The 21,400-nt window shown below is 53.2% G+C and overlaps 4 protein-coding genes across 9 annotated transcripts in view; 2 read left to right on the plus strand and 2 right to left on the minus strand.

The window, feature by feature from the left end:
• Positions 1-340: 340 nt before the first annotated feature.
• Positions 341-6,926, minus strand: SMPDL3B (sphingomyelin phosphodiesterase acid like 3B). The gene is made up of 7 exons (XM_005529914.3): positions 6,602-6,926; positions 5,113-5,210; positions 4,482-4,625; positions 3,760-3,932; positions 3,434-3,614; positions 2,714-2,847; positions 341-1,672 (listed from the first exon to the last, which is right to left on the minus strand). The coding sequence occupies exons 1-7, from the start codon at positions 6,892-6,894 to the stop codon at positions 1,286-1,288; spliced, it is 1,410 nt and encodes a 469-aa protein (XP_005529971.3). The 5' UTR covers positions 6,895-6,926; the 3' UTR covers positions 341-1,285.
• Positions 6,927-7,378: 452 nt separating this feature from the next.
• On the plus strand, positions 7,379-11,843 carry RPA2 (replication protein A2). Its single transcript, XM_005529873.3, has 9 exons — positions 7,379-7,486; positions 7,631-7,743; positions 7,816-7,917; positions 8,005-8,118; positions 8,810-8,884; positions 9,926-10,039; positions 10,297-10,407; positions 10,493-10,587; positions 11,237-11,843. Exons 1-9 carry the CDS (start codon positions 7,471-7,473, stop codon positions 11,319-11,321), a joined length of 825 nt encoding a protein of 274 aa, XP_005529930.1. The 5' UTR covers positions 7,379-7,470; the 3' UTR covers positions 11,322-11,843.
• An 831-nt stretch (positions 11,844-12,674) lies between these two features.
• On the plus strand, positions 12,675-15,497 carry XKR8 (XK related 8). The gene is made up of 3 exons (XM_005529874.3): positions 12,675-12,970; positions 13,546-13,742; positions 14,460-15,497. The coding sequence occupies exons 1-3, from the start codon at positions 12,675-12,677 to the stop codon at positions 15,191-15,193; spliced, it is 1,227 nt and encodes a 408-aa protein (XP_005529931.1). The 3' UTR covers positions 15,194-15,497.
• Positions 15,498-16,405: 908 nt separating this feature from the next.
• EYA3 (EYA transcriptional coactivator and phosphatase 3) overlaps positions 16,406-21,400 on the minus strand; it is a 42,279-nt gene continuing 37,284 nt past the window's right edge. For all 6 annotated transcript variants that reach the window (XM_005529875.3, XM_014258649.2, XM_014258645.2 and 3 more), the window contains 3 exons: positions 20,936-21,057; positions 20,569-20,669; positions 16,406-19,700 (listed from right to left, as the gene is read on the minus strand). In XM_005529875.3, the coding sequence (XP_005529932.1) occupies positions 19,620-19,700; positions 20,569-20,669; positions 20,936-21,057 (304 nt within the window). In that variant the 3' untranslated portion in view covers positions 16,406-19,619. The remainder of the gene's footprint in view (positions 19,701-20,568; positions 20,670-20,935; positions 21,058-21,400) is intronic.

Consider the following 21,400-nt stretch of genomic DNA (forward strand, 5'->3'; position numbering starts at 1 on the left):
TCAGGAGAGCAAGAATAGCTTCCAGTGCAGAGCAGGTGAGTGGCCAGGTGAAGTGTGTACTTATGGAATTACACCAGGAGAGGCCCCCAGGACTGCAAGACATAGCTTGGGACAAGCCAAGGACCTGGGGCTGTGCAGTGGCTGATGCTGGGCTCAGATGTCAATTGCTGTTTATAATGTGTTTTTTTCAAAAAATAGCAAATACAATCAGATCATCTGAAATTTTTTACTCTCAAAAGTCTCAATCAGTGGTAGATAAAGGGGGAGCAATGTTTCTGTACAGGTCTTCACACATAGGAGCTGTGTGGTGGCTCTGGGCTTTACCTGCTGGGTGTGGGAGAGGGAATACTGGAGAGAGTGTGAAGTAAGAGCCTGGAGTAAGGATCAACACCTTCAGGTTTGGGTTGCAGTTGTTAAATAACCTTTCCCCAAAGGTCCTGGAACCTGTAAAGCAGTAAGAGGTATCTAACATTCCAACATCACAGAACAGAGCTTCCTCCCTTCCATCCCCCCGCATCAGGGCCCCAGGAGAGCCCAGAGCCACTTTCACACACAGAGCACTGATCCTGCTCCCCCTCCACCCACACCTGGAGTCCAATACCAGCACTGCACTGGCTCCCTCCAGGGCCTCAGCACAGCTGGCAAACCCAAGGCTATAAATCACCACCTCAGATCTCACTGCTGCCAAGCCCAGCTGAGGGAGGGAATACAGTGGAGCTGAGTGAAGAGAGCACAGAAGAGAGTGGAGAGCTATTTATGCTCAACAGTAAGGCACAAATAATCATCTGTACTTCAGCACTGAAACACCAAAGTTTGCAGAAGTCCAGACACTGCCACCCCACCTTGCTTTGCTCATAAGCCACAGGCTGCTGTGGAGCAAAACCACCACAACACGACTTCCTCTGTGCAAACTTGCAAAAGTGTGTGCCAACATGAGGAATGTTGGCAACAGCCTCTGGAACATGTGGCAGCTCCTTACCCTCACCCCTTGCCAGTTCATGCCCACAGGGAGGACTGGTCTTAATCTGATTTGTGAGGCTGCCCCAGCAGTCCCAGCAGAGGGGAGACACTCCTTGTTGCAGTCACTTTGGCACAGCAAGGCTCTCAAAAACATTGCTCTTCATACATCAAGCTTGTCTAGAAAAATTCAAATCAGAATCACAGGGCTTTTAGTAAACACTGACAGTTTTGTCCTGGTTTCCAAGCAAGTTCTCAATGCCAAAATCACCAATTCATGTGCAGTGTAGTGTGATCTCATGCCCTCCTTTTCTCCTGCTCTTGGCCATCACAGCACTCGCTGAGGACTGAGAAATCCTACGCAGAAAACCAAAAGCCAAACACTGCTGGCAGCAAGGGCAGAGCTGTTGGTTTTCACACACTCATCATACTTTATAAAATCAACTTCCCTGATGGCACACACATGATCCACATGGCATTCCTGCCTGCACGGCTCCAGGTCATATCTGGCAGAGTTAAACTCATAGTACAGCTGCAAATAGTGTGGATCCCTCGAGATCCTCTCCAGCACCTTCTGCATGGAGCTTGCAGAGCCATCAGGGACCTGGAAGGCTTCTGTCAGCCTGTACTCTTCCTCCCACACTGGGAACTCTTCCTCCCGTGGCAAGGCCATCATGTTGGCACGAGTAAGGTTCAAGTAGTAAGTCACCATATCCTGAGGGAGAGAAAAACAGAACTGGGGAGACACCAGGACAAGATTAATCCTGGAGTGAGACACTGGGCTGGGCTTGCCCCCCCTGCCCCAGGGCCCAGCCACCCTTGATGTGGCTTCCTACTGAGATGGGCACCTGGGGACACCTCCGGTGAGGCCCTCCAGAAACCACCCCAGAGTCTGTTCTCCTAAAGGGTAAAGGGGTGGCTTTGTTCTGCTTGACTTTGACCTCCAAACATCAGAAGCTTTGAGCCTGGACTGCTTCAGACATCAGTCAGTTACTATCAACACTGTCCAGCAGCACAAGCAAGGGCTGCAAGGAGCGTTACTTACTGAGCAAAGTTATCTTCTCAGCTGTGAACAAACTGAAGAATCAAGTTTTTCACAGCTTCTGTTCTCAGTCTCTTGCCCTTTCTCTCTCTGCTTCACTTGCTCCCCAGGTTGCACAGCATATTTTAGCGTTCATTTCTATGTTATCAATATGTAAACTGAGCAACTACAGAGAGCTTCATCCACTACAAAGCAGGGCTTAAGCACCAGTCCTCCACCTAAGCAGCCATCCTTGGCAAACAAGAGATGGGAAACAGAAGTTACCCCTGCAATTCACCTCAATTCAGATCCACTTTTTGCCTCACTTTAGCAAGTAGAGGGACACAAATAATTTTTCAGATGGTTTAAAGGTCTTGGAGGGGGTCTGACAAGTCTGTTATTACTCAAAAAGTAATTCTGTGATCCTTATCTCGGGAGAAAAGCAAGTGTCAAAGGAAATTTGCTAAGGACACGAAAAACACCACAAAAACTCTGACCCTGCCCAAGGGAATTCATCCCAGCAGGATGGGAAGCTGCCAGGGCCATGCTTCGATTCACTGACGCTCTGACTAAATCTTTGTGCCTGACACGAGGCTGAAATATCCTGGGTCAGTGCCCTTCCCTACAGTCACTCAGCTTCTGTGGACTGAGAAATCCTGAAAAGCCTGTTCTTACTACAGGGAAGAATTAAAGTTGCTCCAGAGCTGCAGTGTGGTACACACAGGGATCCCCTACCAAGACCTGAAGGGTGTCCTGATCATAGTGGACCACCCGAATCGCAGGGTTGTTGGCTCCATTGCTCACTCCAGGTAATGTTGTTTTCCAGGGAGTCACTCCAGGGGCCAGGAACATGACATTGATTGGAGTACCTTCACAGAAATGCAAAGCAAACTGTGACTACATACCATGGCTTGTCCCACACCCTGTCCCCATCACTGTGAGCACCTGGAGCAGATCGTGCTGCTGACAGCACCTTTGTCACCAGCTCCTGGTGCCACCAGACACACAAAGATGATTTTGGAACAATACTGGGGACTGAGCACAGGGCTGCTGCAGCCAGGAACGGGCTCTCCAGTGCTGGCAAATGCTCTTGCAGTGAGGGTGGCCAGGGAACCACACTCAGCAAAGGTGTTCACCCAGAGCATGCCACATGCACAGATTCAGCACTGCTCCCTCAGCAATGCCCAAACATTGCAATGTCCAAGTGGGAACAGGCAAGAAGCTGCCAGGCATTGAGGGGAAACAACATATGAAAGTGAATAGGAAGGAGGTCAGGAGCTACAGACTGGGGGTAGAGATGAGAACCACTGTCGCCTCTTGTTGCCCAAAGCATTTCAGAAGCTTTTGCTGGCTTCTCAGCTGCTTTCAGCCAACAGCCACTAAAAATTCCCATGACAGTGACTCTGGGAGCTGTCAGAGCTGTCACACAAGCGCTTGGGTGACCAGAACAGGTACCTGTGTCGCTGTAGAACATGCGAAAGCTGTCAGTGTGGTGGTGCCCAAAGAACTGGGCAGCGATCACCCTGTGGTGCTTCTGCACAATTCCCAGGTAGCGCTCGTTAAAGCCCTTCCGGAACCAGGGCTTGCCCCGTTTCTTCTCGAAGAAGCCAGGAGGGACGTGCCCCACAATGTAGACCTACAGAAGCAAGAGCTGCCCTGAGCACAGAGTCCACACTACCCATGGAGCAGCAGCCAGCTGCAGCTGCATCCAGAGGGAGCAGAGCAGGAAAAGCTTCTGGGCTGGGGAGAAGCCCAGGTTGTTTATTCAGTCCTTTTAATACCATTTCATTTGCTCTAGAGGCATTGGTCAGGGTTTCCTCCAGCCACTGGAACTGCCCCCCAGGATCCTCCTCACCAGCTGTCTCATCATTCTGGTCATAGTACAGGTTGGTGTTGAGGACAACCATCCGTCCCCTCATCCCTGGGCCAGGCAGCTTTTCGCTGTAGAAAGCTCCTTAAAAACGCAACCAACAGAGAAAGAGCTGGAGGTCTGATCTCACTGGTGGCTGTGATCCCAGATCCCTTTGTTTCCACCTCTCTCTGTTCTCCTTAACAATAGCCACAGCAGGGTCACTGCCTGGAACAGTGCTCTGACCACTCCAGGATGTGGAGTGACTCTTCCCTGTGTGTCTCTTGTCATTCTCATGCCTCTCCCAGTGAAGGGAGACCTGAATGGGTAAGATGGGCAGCACCAGGAGCTGGGCAGCTCTGGAGAGCCCCAGCACTGCCTGCACCAGCTGCTACCTTTAAAGGTATTTTTCCTCCCTCTGCAGGTCACCACTCTGCATTCTTCCCAGTAACTTGACAACGGCAAGAGAAACTAAAGTATAAAATAATTTATCTTCTTGCAGAACTCCAAGACAGAAATCAGCATTAAATTGGACCCTACCTCTGCAAATCCTTTATTGCTCTGAGCGTAGAAGCAAGGAAAATGGTTCATAGTATTCTCCTACCACTCCTCATATCCCCAGCATGCTCTAAACATGAGCCAGTGGTGCCAGACCTGTTCTAAAGAGAGGAAGGGAGGCATCACTCAGCCAGGGCCGCCACAGTTCCGCTGTCTGGTTGTAGATCCTGTGCTTCTTCCCAGGAAATTGATTCTTGGGGTGGAAGTCATGATTGCCCATCGCTGCATAGACCTTGGTACCTGGAGACAAAACCAAGGAAGTACAGGGGAGGTCAGTGCTGCAGAGCTCCTCCAGGCTCCCCGAGGCACTCCCAGCCTTGGGAAGAGAGCTCTGCAAGCCAGTCACCCTCTACCCCCAGGGGCACCACACGGCTCTGACCCGCCCTGGGGACAAGGCACCCACAGCCAAGGGACTGAACTGTAACCAGCAGTAATGCTCCTTGCCCCCTGCTGACACAGGTTATGTCTGAGGGTACCTTGCAGCCTTTTCTGCCTTCAGTACTAATGACAGAAACCTTTCTTTTCCTCTCTCCTGAGTGAGCTTACCTGAAACATGAGTATGCATCAATGCTGTATGGCACAGCAGAACTGAGGCCACCAAACAAGCCCCAGTGACCACAGCCCTTCTGTGCTTTTCCCTGTTCCAATTTTGTCATTTCTCCATCCTGGTTAACCCTTCCCATGAATCTCTATGCCACACTCCCTTTCTCACCCCCTCAAATCCTACCTGGAAATGTCTCCTTTATCAGAGAAGTCAGATTTGCTATTATGTACAGAACCTTTTCTTCTCCAAGTTGCTCATTGGGGACATGGGGAGTGTCATCTCTAGAAAAAGAGAAGCAGCACAATCACTGTCTGGGACTAACAGGGCCTGTGCTTACAGCAGTGAGCAAAGCAGAGAAACTTTCCAACTCCTCTCTGTGCCTCCTAGAAGAGAAAGTTTAAGCTTTTGGGTGCAGAAGTCAGTGCTATGTTGACTGGCCAAGACACTGAGGGAGTTTCAAGAAATTCCTCACAGGGAAAATGAGCTCCACTCCAAACTTGCCGGTCAAGGAGTGTTCAGCAAAACTGTCAGGGATGCACAAGGTGGGATTGTTGGTGTGTCTGTGCAGGGCCAGGAGTTGGAATCCATGATCCTTGTGGGTCCCTTCCAGCTGAGGATATTCTGTGATTCCATAATTCACTTTACCTTAAAACTCCTGTGCTCAAGGGTGTGAAGGGAAAGCTCCCTCTGCACGGGGAGTGTCACAGGCACTAAAGCTACCTGGAAATACTGCAAGGATCAGCACTTGGCAATCTGAGGGCATCTGATCTGCAATAATGAAGCAGAGCTGTTTGCACAGCTGTGATCACCATGAAACAAGGGAATGCCTCCAGTAAGGCAGCAATCTAGGGCTGCTCCCTGTCTGTGTTTGCATTAACATGCTTACAGTATTTGTAGAGGATGCTGGGCAGTCCACAAGCCCACTGGAGAGAGAGAGAAGAGCATTCAAAATCATGTCAATGAATTGGGGAAAATTGCTTGACAGAAAATACTCAACATAAGGTCACAAGAACCAATAACTACATCGAAGCAGGAACAGGCATCTGCAGGGGCAGAAAATGAAAACACAGGACAGGTAACAGTCCTGCAAACTGACCTGGAGGTTACAGCAAGCTGAGGCTGCACTATCAGAAGAAAGACAATATACACAATCACCATGCAAAATAAAACTTTTACCACCTGTAAGTGCTGTTGAGGCCTCCCATAGGAGACCCACCCCTGGAAACCATACCAGGGGAGAACATCCTCCACTGGGGAGGTTCCTCTGACTCTTAAAGCAAAACCTGTCTCCCTGGCACCTCATCAGAGCCAGAAGAAATGCTGCAGGCTGCTTGACACTGCTCTGACTGGCAGTGCCGGATGCAGGGACACACAGTTCCTTCCCCTGGGCATTGCTGGTACTCGGAGTCACTGTGGAATCAGACACGGCAGGACAGGATGCACAAAGGACAGACAGTGAGTAGTGATCCTTTTGTCACCTCACTGCCAGGAGCTTCTTGCCAGTGTCGAGAGCCCTCGCTGGAGTTGTGCTTTCCTCCAAATCCCTGTTTTACATTACGAGGCACATTCTCCCCTCTCCTTTTCAAAGCGGGGACGGTAGAAAGAGCCCTGACACCCCACGAGCTCCGTACGGGCTCCCCTGCCCCTCTCCCGCCCGGCCCTGGTGTCTCACCCGGTCCAGAGCACGAAGTCCGGCGCGGCCAGGCGGCCCCGCATGGCCCGGGCAGCCGAGCCGAGCAGGCTCCAGGGTGCATCGCACAGGTAACTGCCCCACGGCCCGGCCGGCCCGGCCCGACCCCCGCCCGACGGGCACGGCCGTCCCGCTGCCGCTGCCGCCTCGTACCCGGGGTCCCAGTGCAGGTCCGTGAGGTGCCAGAACCTCCCGGAGGCGCCGCTCGCACCGGGCAGAGTCACGGCCAGTAGGCACAGCAAGAGCAGCACCACGAGCCGGTCCACGGGCTGCATGGCAGACAGCGCTACCACTGCCTTCACCCTGCGCTCAGCCCTCCTCTGTGCCCGGTACCGCCCCTCGGTACCGCCCCGGTACCGCCCCCGGTACCGCCCCCTCATGCGGACCTGGCCGGGCAGCGCCCGCTATCAAGATGGCGGCGGCGGCTTCGCGGCGGCATCTTCCCATTGGAAGGAGCGGGAGCGCGATTGGCTGAGGGCGGCAGAGCGGCGCTCCGGGATTGGCTGAGGGCGGCAGAGCGGCGCTCCGGGATTGGCGGCAGAGCGGCGCTCCGGGATTGGCGGCAGAGCGGCGCTCCGGGATTGGCTGAGGGCGGCAGAGCGGCGCTCCGGGATTGGCTGAGGGCGGCAGAGCGGCGCTCCGGGATTGGCGGCAGAGCGGCGCTCCGGGATTGGCTGAGGGCGGCAGAGCGGCGCTCCGGGATTGGCGGCAGAGCGGCGCTCCGGGATTGGCTGCGGGCGGCAGAGCGGCGCTCCGGGATTGGCGGCAGAGCGGCGCTCCGGGATTGGCGGCAGGCGGGGGGGCGCGGGTCCCGGCCCGCCGGCGGTGGCGGCGGGTCCCCGAGCGGCGCCATGTGGAGCGGGCACGGTGCGCGGGGTCGGGCGGGCCGCGCCCGCCGCCTCCGGGGGGCCCGAGGCCACCGCCGCCGCCCCCCGTGATGGCGGCAGCGCTGGGAAAGGGTGCTGCGCCCCCGCCGCCGCCGCCTCACGGTCCCTCTCTCTCCCCCCTTAGGGAATTTCGATGGCGGGTACGGCGGCATGGGCGGCGCGGGGCTCCCGGGCGGCTACACGCAGTCCCCAGGCGGTTTCGGATCTCCCGCCGGCGGCCAGGCGGAGAAGAAGCAGGTAGGCCGGGCGGGGGCGGCGGGAGGGGCCGGGGGCCGGGGCCGGCTCTGACGGCCCCTCCGCCCCGTGCAGCGGAGCCGCTCGCAGAACATCGTGCCCTGCACCGTGTCGCAGCTGCTGGCGGCAGAGCAGGTCGACGAGACCTTCCGGATCTGCGACGTGGAGATCTCGCAGGTAGGCTCCGGGGCGGTCGCGGCCGGGGCGGACCCGCGGCCGGCCCGAACAACCCTTCCTCCTCATCATCCTCCTCCTCTGCCGCAGGTCACCGTTGTGGGCATCGTCCGGCACGCGGAGAAGGCGCCCACCAACATCCTCTACAAAGTGGACGACATGACGGCAGCCCCGATGGACGTCAGGCAGTGGGTTGATACTGATGTAAGAGTTGTGTTTGCTATGAACAGGCTTCTTTGGCAGCTTTTGAGAGCAGTGGGTAGACAGAAGTAGAATTATACAGTGTCTCGGCTGGAAGAAACCCGTAAGGATTATTGATCAGCACCAACTCCCTGCTTCTCACAGAGCTTTTTTAATCCAAAAGATACTGCTTTTCTGGAAAGTATTTTAGGGATAACATGTCCCTGAAGTCCAGGGGAGATGCTGCTGCAGCAGAGGTCACTGGTGTTGTGTGTGACTGTCTGCCTGTTTAGTACAGCTGAGTTCAGTTGAACAGTTTCGAGAGGGTAATCAGGCAGTTTCCTTACTGCAAGTTTAGCGTGAGTTCAAAAAGGGCTCTGGCCTGCCCCACCCTTCAGCCAGATTATGGAATTCAACACCTAGTCTTTTATTGTTCAAGTTTCCTTTCCTCTTGTTGCACTGTGAGAATCTCTCATAAGTGGACAGAGACAGCAGAGCAGACAACTGGCTTTGACTGCTCTGAAATGTATACCAGTGTTTTTTTTCATTTTTAATTTACAGTTATGTTTCTCTAACTGCTCTTACTGGACATAGGAATGCATGTTGTTTGTGCTTGCTTGAGATGAGCCGGCTTTGCTAAGTTGCTTATTGTAATAATTGAGAAATGGAAACATGAAACAGCAAACCTCTCTTTTTTTTCCTCCCTCTCTGTTAGGAGGCAGGAGGTGAGAATGTTGTGGTACCTCCAGGAACTTATGTTAAAGTAGCTGGTCACCTTCGGTCATTCCAGGTAAGCTCATGTTACCTGTGAATCGTGGCCATGGGGCTGGAGCAGGGGTGTGAAGGATTGGTGATCTGCCTTAGTGCTAGGGGGCTGCTGAAAAATGACTACTCAGTTGTGGTCTCTGAAAAAATCCTTCAATGTCTCTGCTAGGGTTTTATTTAATAGTGTTCTAATTGTTCCTGAATGGAGAGGACTATTTAAAATGAGAATCCTTTCAAAATTCCCTTTGTCATCGGTGTGTTTTCAGCAGAGCAGAGTTCTGGCCACCAGGTTCTGTAGTGTTGGTACTGTGAGATTTTAACCAAGTTCTCATGGGGAGACTTCATGTAGCACTTAATGTCATATCTGTGGTTTGAATATTCAAATAATGGTGCATGTGCATTAAGGCAAGGTGCAGTTAATTCCCAGCTGGTTAGAAAGAGGAGTGACTCTGTCTCCATTGTCTTTCAAAATCACGTCCTGCTTTCTTGCTCCCAGTGGGATGTGGGAGGGAATTGGAAGGGTCAAAGTGAGAGAACCCATGAGGTCAGATAAAGGCAGTTTAATAAGTAAAGCAAAACAAGGAATTCATTCTACACTTCCCATGGGCAGGCAGGTGTACCTCTTCTTCCTTCTTTCACCAGTTTTATAACTGAACATGACACTGGCTGGTCTGGGTTCTCCCGTGGGGCACTGGGGATCCCAGCTGTTTCTCCTCACAGCTTCTTGTCCCCTCCCAGCCTGATACTGGTGGAGCTGTGTGAGAAGCAGGAAAGCCCTTGGCTCTGTGCAAGGGTTGGTGAGCAATGACTAAAACATCCCTGCATTACCAACACTGTTTCCAGCACAAGTCCAAAACTAGCCCATGCTACTGTACCCCAGCCAAAACCAGCACAAGGTGAAGGTCAGAACATTTTGGAAGAACATTTCTCTGCATGCAGAGCTCTCTCCCCACTGCTATCCCACTCCTGGAGGGGATGGCTAGGTTGGCTGTTAGGTATCTCTGTGTTGCTGTGCTGTAAATTGTTTTCTTTGTTTTGTCTTTGTATTTTTTTTTTCCTCTGAAAGAATAAGAAGAGCTTGGTAGCATTTAAGATCATGCCTCTGGAAAATATGAATGAGTTCACCACACACATACTAGAAATTGTCAATGCACATATGATGCTCAGAAAAAATCTTATGGTACGTACAAAATCTTGATTCCATTGTGGTCCTTCCTGGGTGACTGGTGACCTCCCAAAGAGGGACCTTTTGTTGGGAAAATTGCCTCACTGTGGGGCTGGAAAGCTTAAAGCTGGGCAACACTGAAGGTGTAACAGCAATCCACTTGTGTTCAGAAGCTGTTTTTACTTACTGGCTTAGAGATAACAGTGAGTCTTGAACTCAGTGGGCTTGGGCAGCCGGGGTAACCACAGCATTTTTTATTCTCATAATTCCAGTCAGCATCAAGAGTGCCACAGTCATTTTCCTCCACTGGGGTAAGTGACATGGGGGGCTACGGAGGAGGTGGCAGCCTGCCAGTGAACGGACTCACAGCAAACCAGAGCCAGGTGGGTGCCAGCAGCTTTCCTTGGAGCCCAGCAGTGGCAGCAGAGGTTCCTCAGATGTGATGTAGTGTGCTTCTTGCTCATCCAGGTGCTGAACTTGATCAAAAGCTGCCATGTCCCAGAGGGGATGAGTCTACAAGACTTGAAGCTCCAGCTCCACAGTATGAGTATGTTAACGATCAAGTAAGTGTGTAGAAATGAAGGATGCTATGGAAATCCAGGCAGTCCTTCCAGAGGCAGAGGGGACAGTGGACAAGCCCAGACACCTGTGAATCAGGGTGGGTAATTCAGGTGGTCCCAGCACCACAGGAGCCAGAGATTTTAAATGATTCACTGCCCTGAATGAATGAGCTTGTTGCCAGTTGCTCTGCTCCTTGTTTTCAAAACAAGCTGTTTATCAGTTCAGTAGCATTTCTCCTGCTCAAGGACTACCTTGCTCTCTGCAAACTGATAAAAAATCTAGGAATAGGCTGTTCTGTTCTCCTTCACTGTCTCTTATAACTTCTTTCTGAGACTTACAAAAGTAGTCATTACCTTCCATGACCTGCGTAAGTTCTGTCCCCTCTGGAGCAGGGTGGTGGGTATTATTTAGGAAGTGCAGAGTGGTGGCTCAAGCAGAGTGGGCTTCAGTGGGATTGCCATATCTTAGCAGAAACTCCCTGTGTCACACTGTCCATGAGACAGAAACACCAAAAGTTTCCCTTGGCAGCTGCCCAGAGGGAACTGTGGGAATGGGGTCTGTAAGTGGGAATTACCTGGCAGAAAGGTGGTGACTTACTCCCTTTGCTAACTAATTGCTAACTACTTACCAACTGTGGGGTTTTTCTTCAAGGCAAGCTGTGGAATTCCTCAGCAGCGAGGGACACATCTACTCCACAGTGGATGATGATCACTATAAGTCAACAGATGCCGAGTAAAGTTCCTTCCATCTGATTTTAGTTCCAAACAAATGTTTGTCCGTGTTTCAAGACACCTTGCTGAGCTCTGTTACATGAAGGGTGACCTTTGCTCTTTGTGGGAAGTCCTGGTTACTCAGGTGAATGCCAACTCCTTGGAATTCAAGGATGAGCAGATTGTGTGTGATTCTGGTAATTGGACCTGATTGTATGCTGTGACCATGTGACAGCATAAACAAACATGGGAAAACTGAACTCCTCAAAGCTTCAGAGCTTTCACTTTGTTTTGGCTCCTTAGAGAGTGCATGTTAAAAAGAGCCTCTTTATTTGTCCTTTATTTCTAGAGCTGTTTCTCCTAACCTAGCTTCCATTCCATTTTCTTTACAAAGTGGGTAGCCAAGAGTAATCTTCCTCTAATGTACAGCAATCATGCAGAGATGTTTTTATTTAGTTCATGCATTTAAATCTATATTTGTACTAGAGCTAATCTTATTACTAGAACTTTTGAACTTTTCCAATAAACTGTTAACTTGGGGCACCTTGTATCATGTGTGACTCTAGAGGCTTCTCTGCCTTGAAGAAGAAAACTGCTTGATAAAACCTGGGGATAAAAGCACAGCTCATACTTCCAGTTTAACTACCCTTATTTTTTCCTTAGCTTTTTACTTTGAAGGTTCAAACTGAAGTGAATGTTTAGCCATTAAGAAATTAAATAATTGTACTACTGAAGAAAACAACACGTATCAGTGTTCCAAACAGGGCCAGAACCATTTCTGCCACAAAAACAGACTCCCCAAGGAAGGGGTTATTTGCCCTAAGGCTCCTAGAGCTCCAGAAGTGTTTGGACAACGCCCTCAGGTTCAGGGTGGGGTTATTGGGGTGTCCTGTATAGGGCCAGGAGTTGCACTTAAGGATCCCTGTGGATCTCCACCAACACGCTATCCTGTGCCAAAATACATGCATGCTATGCTTTTAGCTGAAGCTCAAATTCATCACACCCATGTGTGATTAATAAGGTTTTATGCCTCCTGCCCTGGCCATGCCGGGCGGTCGGTGGGTCAGGACTGAGCCTCACGGGGACCCAGGCGGGCCCGGGGGCGCAGGGCTGCGGGAGGAGCGGGCAGAGCCGGCTGCTGCTTCCCGGGAGGGGCCGGAGCGGCTTCGCCCCCGCCCGAGGCACCGGCGGAGGGAGCAGAGCCAGAGCCGCCGGCCCGGGGTGGGACCCGGAGCCCGGGGCGGGACACACAGAGCCCGGGGCGGGACACACAGAGCCCGGGGCGGGACACACAGAGCCCGGGGCGGGCCCTGTCAGGGCTGGGCCCGGCCCGTGCCGGCGCCGCCACCGCCGGTTCCGGGCCGGTCCGTGGGGCCCCGATGTCTCCGCGAGCTGCCCCGCCGCGGTTCGGGCCGCTGCAGCTGGCGCTGGCGGCGGCGGGGACGGCGGCGGCCACCCTGGACCTGTGCATGGACGGGTGGGTGGCGGCGGAGTACGCGCGGCGCGGCCACCCCGGCTGGGCCGCGCTGTCGCTGTCGCTGCTCGCCGCCGCCTCAGCCGCCGCCCAGGCCTGCAGCTGGCTCTGGCTGCGCTCCGACCCGCCCGCCCTGCGCCCCGCCGTGCCCCTGGCGCTGCTCGCCGCCCTCCACCTCCTACAGCTCGGCTTTTTCTTAAGGTACGATAGCCCGGCAGCGAGTTCACCGCGCGTCCCCGCTCCGCCCCGGCCTCCCCCGGGTGCCCGGCCCTCCGCAGCCGCCTCTCGGCTCCTCCCGGCGATGGGGCGAGCGGTGCCGCGGCTGTGGGGAGGGCCAGGAGGCTCCGGCGCAGGGCGGTTCGGCCCAGCCCCGGGCTGAAGCCGGATAAAGTGTGCCGGAGGCAGCCACCTCTGTCCCTGCAAGTGAAGTTTCCCTCCGCCTCTGCTGTCTCCCGGTGCTGTTGCCCTCTAGACAAACGGAACAGCGCCCCGAAACCTTGAGGGGAGAAGCGAGGCCGAGCCGGAGGAAGGGAATAATCCAGGCAGGTCCGCTGAGGTCGATGTGAGCATCGAGTTTTTCACACTTGCACTTCACCCATAGCCGGACATCGTGTGGTTACTGTGATGCGTGGTTTGGGCAGGGGTAAGGAGGGGTTTGGGCATGAAGCAGCGGGGTTTGTTGTCCTGTCAGGAGTTTGTTGAGCTGTCAACAGCACGGGGACCAAGGTGTGTGGTGCCTTGCGTGGCCCCTCACCAGCAGCTGGGTCCCCCCACAGGTGCCTCCATGCTCTGAAGGTGGGCTGGAGGGTGTGCTGGGCGAAGGAAGAGGAGGAGGATGAGCAGAGACACATGGCCTTCCTCTCCCATGACATCAGCATGCTGCGTCTCTTCGAGACCTTCCTGGAGAACACCCCGCAGCTCACCCTGCTCCTCTACATTATCCTGCGGACAAACAAGGCTGAGCTCTCCCAGGGTGAGGGGGCTGGGGCCAGGGGAGGGAGCTGTGGGGGTGCAGCCTTTGGGTCAGAGTGGGCTTGGATGGGGCAGATCAGACAGGCTGGAGGACTCGGCAAGACACTTGTAGTGCCATTCTGCTCCCATGTCTCTCCTTCCTTTGACATGTTACACTATAGGGTGGACCTCTGTCCTGCACTCACATGCCCCAGTGGATCATGCTGGGCTTGGGGTGGGGGTTTGAAGCTGGGGGACCACTGTGGTCATTCTCTTATGTGCCCCAGGAGAGGCTGAGGGACAGGTGAGAAATCAGGCACCTTCCGGGGGAGTAGGGAGGTAGGGAGGTGCTAATGTTGGTGTGGGTGAAACACAGGCCACTGAGCAGGTGATGTGGTGTGACTGCAGGGAAATGGGGAGCCCAACAATGTGGGAGCCAGCACTCACCTGCTTGTGTGGGCTGAGGGCTTCCATGCCTGGGAGATGGGCTTTGCAGAGCTGTTCAATCCCAGCACTTCTTCCTCATCTTCTGAGAAGGGCCAGGCACCAGCCTCCTTGTCCTTGGGGAGGGCAGAAGGCCAGGGGAGAGATGCAGGTGCTGATGCTCTGACCCTGACAGCAGCTGCTTTGTGAGCTGGGGGGGGAAAATTCATTTTAGTAGTGGTGGGCAGGGAGGGGTTTGAGCCACACTGGGCCACCTTTGGGTCCCCCCTCAGCCTTTCCACCTCTGTGTTTGCAGGCCTGGGGATGGGCACTGCATTCCTGTGTGTGTCCTGGTCTCTGCTGGACTACCACCAGTCCCTGCGCTCCTTCCTGCAGGACAAGTACGAGCTGAGCCTGGGCTCTTCTGTCGTCTACTTCCTGTGGAACCTCTTCCTCATCTGCCCCCGCATCCTGGCGGTCGCCCTCTTCGCCCTGCTCTGGCCCTATGGTGTGGCTGTCCACTTCCCACTTGTGTGGCTGGCCATGTTCCTCTGGGTCAGCCTGCAGGGCACGGACTTCATGGAATCACCTGGCCCCGAGCAGCTTTACCGGGCCGTGGTGGCTGTGATCCTCTACTTCAGCTGGTTCAATGTGGCACAGGGGAGGACGCTGCACCGCAGCATCATCTACCACAGCTTCATCCTGGTGGACAGCTCGCTGCTGGCCCTGGCCTGGCTCTGGGGCCGGGCTCCCTCCGAGGAGCACTCATACCTCCTCCCGGTGGTCTCTGCTGCCCTGCCCTGCTACCTGCTGGGGCTGGGGCTGAGGGTCACCTACTACAGGTGGCTGCACCCCAACGTGCAGGTGCAGCAGGAGGGCAGATATGACGAGGTGGATGCCAGTGGAGGGAGTGATGGGGTGAAGTTTCGCTCGTTTTTAGAACCAGACCTTGTGAACAGGAGGATGCAGTGGCTGGCCCAGACCCATTTCTCCTTGTCCCAGCCAGCACAGCAGCACTTCCTGAATGGGGCTGTGGAGTCTGCTATCTGAGGGCAGGTCCTCTAAAGGGACATGAGGGCGAAGTAGACTTGTTGGTTGTGCCCCCCAGGCTGTTGTTTTGGACAGCTGGAGGGGTCTGGCAGAAACCAGGGGTGATGTGGAAACACCTGATGAGTCCCAGGGCATACAGCATGAGCTCCCATGGCTGGACCCTCAAGGAAAACCAGTGTTTGTGATGAGTCCATCACAATGTAGCATATACCTGCTCTGCTGTGTTAGGTTTTCTTGTTATTTATTACTAGGTTTTTTTTTTAAAAAAAAAAAAAAAGAAAATAAAGAGCACTGGTTTATTTTCTCCATGCCTCTCCTGTGCTTGCTGCTGCAACTCCTGTGCAGGAATATAGCTGGTGGGTCAGGGAGAATTTGTTTTCTCCATGGTTGTGGCTATCTGACCTTTCTGTTTCTAGCCAGGATTTTCCTCCTTGTGTTAGTTTTGGTGTTAAGGTCAAAGCTCACCTGTTATCACTGTGTTCAGGGAGGGATGGGGAAGGAGGCCTGTGCTGGCAGGAGTGGTTGCAGGGTGGGTCAGGGCTTCTGGCTTATTATGGACACCTCATGCTCCCTTTGCTGCCATTCCCACCACCACAGCCTGGGCTGCGCTCCCAAGGCCATGACCAGGCTGGAGTTGGCCATGGCTTTTCTCAGCCATAGGTGGCTGCTGATGTGGCCAGCACTGGGGTCCGTGCTGTGCCAGCCCCTGGGCAGACACCCCTTCCCAGATGGGGTTGCCTCCACCCAGCTTGGTGCCCAAACCCAGGCAGGCCCCAGAGCAGCCCCTGCCTTTTGCTGTTGCCCAGCTGGCAGCTGTGGCACATCCTGGCTGCCCACAGCACTGACCTTGGGCTCTTTCCCCTCACCTCCCTCCCAGCACCCCATCCCAGGAGGGAGCTTCCATAACAAGGAGCAGCTGAAATGCTCAGCCCTGCCCAAGGCCAGCAGCACCACAGCAGAGGGTGGGAGAGGGCCTTGTGCAGAAGAAAACGGTAATGTTTGTGCAGGAAGCACCATGTGCCTCCCCTGGGCACCTCAGCAGGGCCCAGGAGCAGGTCCATGGCTCCCCAGGACTCCCCAGGGGCACTGGGGGCTCTGGTGGCTGCACTGTGACCTGTGACAGCCTCAATGCTCCTGGTGCTGCCAAGCCTGGCTCAGGCTGTCACAGGGCAGGGACTGGCACAGGGGCAGAGAACAGGCTGAAGCACTGACTATAGAAAATAAAGACTTTATTATTTTTTTTCCAGTTCACAGGACAGTTCCCATTACAGACCATGAACAGGCAAAGGCCCCACAGCCAGCAGCACCTGGGACTCCTCGTCCCTTGTAGCACAGCAAAAGAGGTGCTGTGGGCTCCAAGGGTCCTACTGCTTCCCACCAGTGCCAGCACAGACATCTCCCCAAGGGCTGTTGAAGGCAACAAGTATTAGTGAATCAGGTGGTTTTTAAAGCCTCTGTGGCTGTGTTGAAGCCAAAGGGGAAGCCAGCAGCACCCAGGTGAGCTCAGGTGCTCTGGGCCTGCAGGCTGACTGTCCTTCAGGTGTTCAGGTTTGCTCTCCCATTACCCCTGACCTGACTGTAGCTGAACTGGTGACAGATGCAGGAGAAAATCAATGCTTGGACAGAGATGATATTCTTGTCTCGAGACAGGAAAAGGCTTAAATTCAGCCAGTAGAGGAAAAAATAAAATAGCCAGGTCACCCCTTTATTAACAAACACAGAAATGTACCATCAACCTCCTGTTATAAAAGTACTTTACATACATTCAAGGAAACATCATATAAATACCAGTATGAAATGTCAGTGGCTGCAAGTTCCACACTCAGCTAAAATTTTACCAACATCTTAAAATTTCCTTAAAACATTTGAAGTAAACAAACACAAAGCACAGCCAGCTGCCAGGCAGCTCAGGCCAGCAGGTCCAGCACCTGCTGCCAGTGCCTGGGCAAACCCAGCCCCTCTCCAGCACGGCTCTGGTCAGCTGCTCCTGATGGGAGTGAAGCACTCGGGCTGCTCGGCCGTGCCAGTGGTGGGAGGTTAAGGCACAGGTTTTAATCCCAAAGTTCAGCCAGCTGGAGTACGAGATGTGCTCCTGACAGGCTGCTGCACAGGTGGGACAGCTCCCAAACCTGCATACAGGAGACCTTTGGATGGGCTGAGGGATGTTCAACATCAGCACAGATTCTTCTATGACTACAACTGAGCCCTGATCCTCTGGTGACATTTCCAACCCTGGGAGCAATGAGGTTGCTCCTCACCGCAGCTCTGGCACTTCACAGGGACCCCAGAGGAACTGGACTCTATGGACTCAGCAGTAAGGGAGCTGGAGCTGCCTCAGCTGCCTTGGAGCAGGTGTGAACACCTTTGGTGTAGACAGAGAACATCCCTGGGTCCTGCTCCCCTTTCCAGATCCACTGCTGAGCACTCGCAGCCCAGCCTGTTTCCCCCCCAGACTCTGCTGGGCCAGCAGCCCCCAGGGCAGCCAAACACCTTTCCCTCTGCTGAGCTGCCCAGTGACACCCACAGCAGACTCCTCAGATTCTCCTCATGGGATGAGCAGTTCAGCTGTTGGCAGGCAGCAGCTCCTACATGGACAGCATGTTCCTGCTGCAGAGCTCCTGGGGAGACACAGACCCAGCATCCACCTGGGATCAGAGCACAAGGCCAACACCTGGCAAGGAGCTGAATGGAAAAGCAGATGACTCCTGACTCCAGTGACTACCATGGAGAAAGAGAATTCTAATTTAATTAATCTTAAAAAAACCCCCAAAAACCCAAAGAGAAACTGGGGCTGGTACCATGTGAAACAGACCTCCCAGGTCCAGTCCCTGCACACGAAGTATCCAAACCCCTGGCTCTAGGCACCTTCTGCCCCATGGTCACTGGAGCTGGCCCAGGAACAGCTGCTCCCAGGGCACAGCAGAGCCTGTGCCAAGCTGGCCCAGCAGCTCCTTGATGGAAATTAACCCTCAGTAATGAATGCCATGAAAGGAATGCAGCAAACACATCCCTTCCCTGCCTGTATGGGCACAGCAAATGGGTCCCCCCTGCAATGACAGACTTTCAGCCCAGTCTCCCGATGGCTGATGTGGGGCTGATGACCATGGCTGGATGCAGCCACAGGTCTGGCTCTGCAGGAGCAGCAGCAGCAGGTTCTGGGGCACAGCACACACCTGTCCTCAGGGCACCTGATCTGGTGCCATCAGGGTACCTGGGGAGACCACCAAACACAGCCTGAGTTGGCACAAAACCAGCTCCTATGCCAGCCCCAGTCCCTAGCTGGCTGTTCCTGACCAGGGCAGCTGCAGGTCACTGACTCCAGCCTCTATTCTGACACAGTAGCAGAAAAATCATCATCACCATCCTTCCCAAGTGCTCCATGCTGCCAAGTCACAGTGTCTTAATTTTAAGTCCCTCTTAACAAGGCGTTTGTTTTTCACTATGTAGTTAAGCTAATGCAAAGAATATAAGAAAATTTAATCTGATTTTACTAAAAGGAACTCACAAATAGGGTCAGGAACACAGAGGTGAAGGTTATACTGTAGCCAGAGCCTATTCTGCAACATTCTTGAGGATTTAGGAATTAGGTTATTCCTACTCCAGGTGAGGACTCTGTTCACATCTGAGCAGTCTGCACCAGTCTGCTGTACAGGCAGTTTCATTTTTCTTTGCAGGGAAAATCTGTGAGATGTACAGTCCAGACCAAGGCTGGAATCCAGTGATCTCCTGCTGGCTAAAAGGGCTTGTGCACACATTGAGTAGAAGCCACTGGGATCAACTTGGAACACCAATACTTGCCTCTACAAGGAACCACATATCCCAGAAGCATTCCCTTACCTTTTTATCTTCCAGTAATCCCACACTGAGGAAATAACATAAGGACATTGTAATAAATAACTTGTTTTGAACACCCAGGGAAGGAGAGAGGACACATTTTACAGCAATAGAGGTATTTTTGACATTTTCATTAATATTTCCTATGAAAAAAAACATAGCTCTTCGGCTTGCAAAACAAGGGAGGTTTAAGCTCTGCCATCAGCATTTTCCTATAAAAATAAAGTTTTGTGTTTACTTGGGTTCTACAACTAAGCTGAATAGAAAGGAGAAGGCTCTTACAAATAAATCTGCTGTTTTATGGCCCCTCCCTCTGGAGACACCTGCCAGAGGTATTCAGCTGGCTCTGTAAGTCCCTTCTGCAGACAAGCTCTAGCTCTGCTGAGTCTAGGGCTTCTTTACAGGACACCTCTGGACTTGGCAGGGCCCGTGCTCCCAAGGAACGACCTGCTATCATACTCCACTGTACAGTTTGCATTAGGTATGTTTTCTTCATCAAGCTGAAAAGTGACTCCCCAGACATGTGAGATTTCTGCCCCCCAGTGATGGAGAGGGCCTGTGGGAGCTGCAGTCACGTCTTTGCTCCAGCTTCTTACAGGAAGTCTAACTCAAGGGCTTGGTGAAGGGACACGAGGTCAGCGTGATTCGTGATCCTCCAGAAGGGCATGTTGTGCTGTAAAAAGAGAGTACAGTCAGGTTTATGCAGGGATTTTCAGCTGAGGTGGAAGCTGGGTAGAGCTGCAGGGCTGTGCAGTGTGGTGGTTCTGTGCACAGCACTCTCAGGACAGACCTTGGCCACATGCACATCTGTATCTGGAGCCCATCTCATGTGCACATCTGTGTGTGCCAGGCACCAGCACTGACTGCCAGCTGCTCATGATGGAAACCTTGGCTGTGAGCTGCTGCTGCACCCAGGAATGCCAGGGAATTTCCAGGGCCCCAGGAAACCTGCACAGGCAACAGCTCTGGCACATGGCAGAATGTGCAAAGTCTGCAGAGTCAAGGTCCTGACAGTCATCTTTGCACTTTACTACTAATCAGCACAACTGAACAACCCATCCAGGCCTGTCCAAATCAATCAAACTCTTTGCTCCTTGTTTGCAATCCAGCCTAATGTCAGGTGCTGTATTGTTCTGCTGCTGTTCCTGAGCCCTGACTCCTCCACACTCCTGAGAAACTGCAATATCCTGATAGTCACAGGCCGTGATCAGCATATAGAACCATAGAATCATCAAGGGTGGAAGGGTGGATTCCAAGATCTCTGAGTCCAGCCTTTCAACATGCTACATCCAACATGCCACACTAAGACACTGCTGACAGGGACAGTGTTATATGCAATCCTTAATAGTAAAAGAAACTTTAAACACCCAGGAGCCAGAAAACTGCCCATCTTAACACAATGGAAGATCTCTTGCATCAAAGGCAAACTTTGCTCCTGGCTGCCCTGGCCTGAAGAGTTTAGCCTTGGAACAAGAGTCCTTGCAGGCAAAGCTTGCCAGCAGCTTCCCCTTGCATTGTCCCACCCCTGCAGTCAGACCCACCTGCTTGGCTGCAACCTCCTCATCACGCCCATCTCCAATCACCACGTAAGTGACCTTCTTTCCAAACCGTGACACGATCCTCTCAAAGCAGCTCTCTTTACCTGCCAAAGACAATCCCCCTGTAAGGAGCCTCAGGCAGAGAGAAATGGAGCCTGAACAGGTCCCTTCCTCCCAGTACAGAAACACTTGTCTTACTGAGCAGGGGTAGCACCCCTGCTCCTGAGTTCAGCTCCTGAGGCCAGAAGCCTGGACCAGGTGGACCACAGCATGGAGCTGCTCAGCTGCAGAAATGGCAGTTCCCCATGAAAAAATCCCAGCTAATCTTCAGCAGATGCCACAGAGCCAGAGACCTGTCAAAACCCCTTACCTATTTTTGTAGCACTATAAATATTTTCAATGGGAAACACCTCTCCCAGTCCATACAGAAGAACTTTGGCAAGAGCTGGCATCAGTTGGGTGGTTGTGATCAGGATGTTCTCACAGTTTTTTCTAAAAGAAGAAAAACACTTGTAACAGCACATCTACAGGCAGTGCTGCCAGGACTGCTCTGGGAAGTCTGATCAGCTTCTCCATGTGCTTTGCTGTCCTGCTTTCAGAAGGCATTTTAGGACAAGTTTTTGTAATTTTTGCTTTGCTTCTGGCAGAATTCCCTGTCAGAAAAACCATTTGGTGAGCATTAGCCTTGCTAATTACAGTTGTTGCAGCAGAGAAACAGGGGTGGAGTTCCTGCCCTCAGTCACTTGGCACCTGTGCCAAACAGCAGCAGCAGTGATGGGGCAGTGCCCAGCACAGCACTGCACCCGAGGGCCAGAAAGGGCTGAGAAAGCCTCAC

The sequence above is a fragment of the Pseudopodoces humilis genome, chromosome 27, assembly GCF_049639895.1.
Source record: "Pseudopodoces humilis isolate 2021_Gansu_Grassland_sample_001 chromosome 27, ASM4963989v1, whole genome shotgun sequence".
Lineage (NCBI taxonomy): Eukaryota > Metazoa > Chordata > Aves > Passeriformes > Paridae > Pseudopodoces > Pseudopodoces humilis.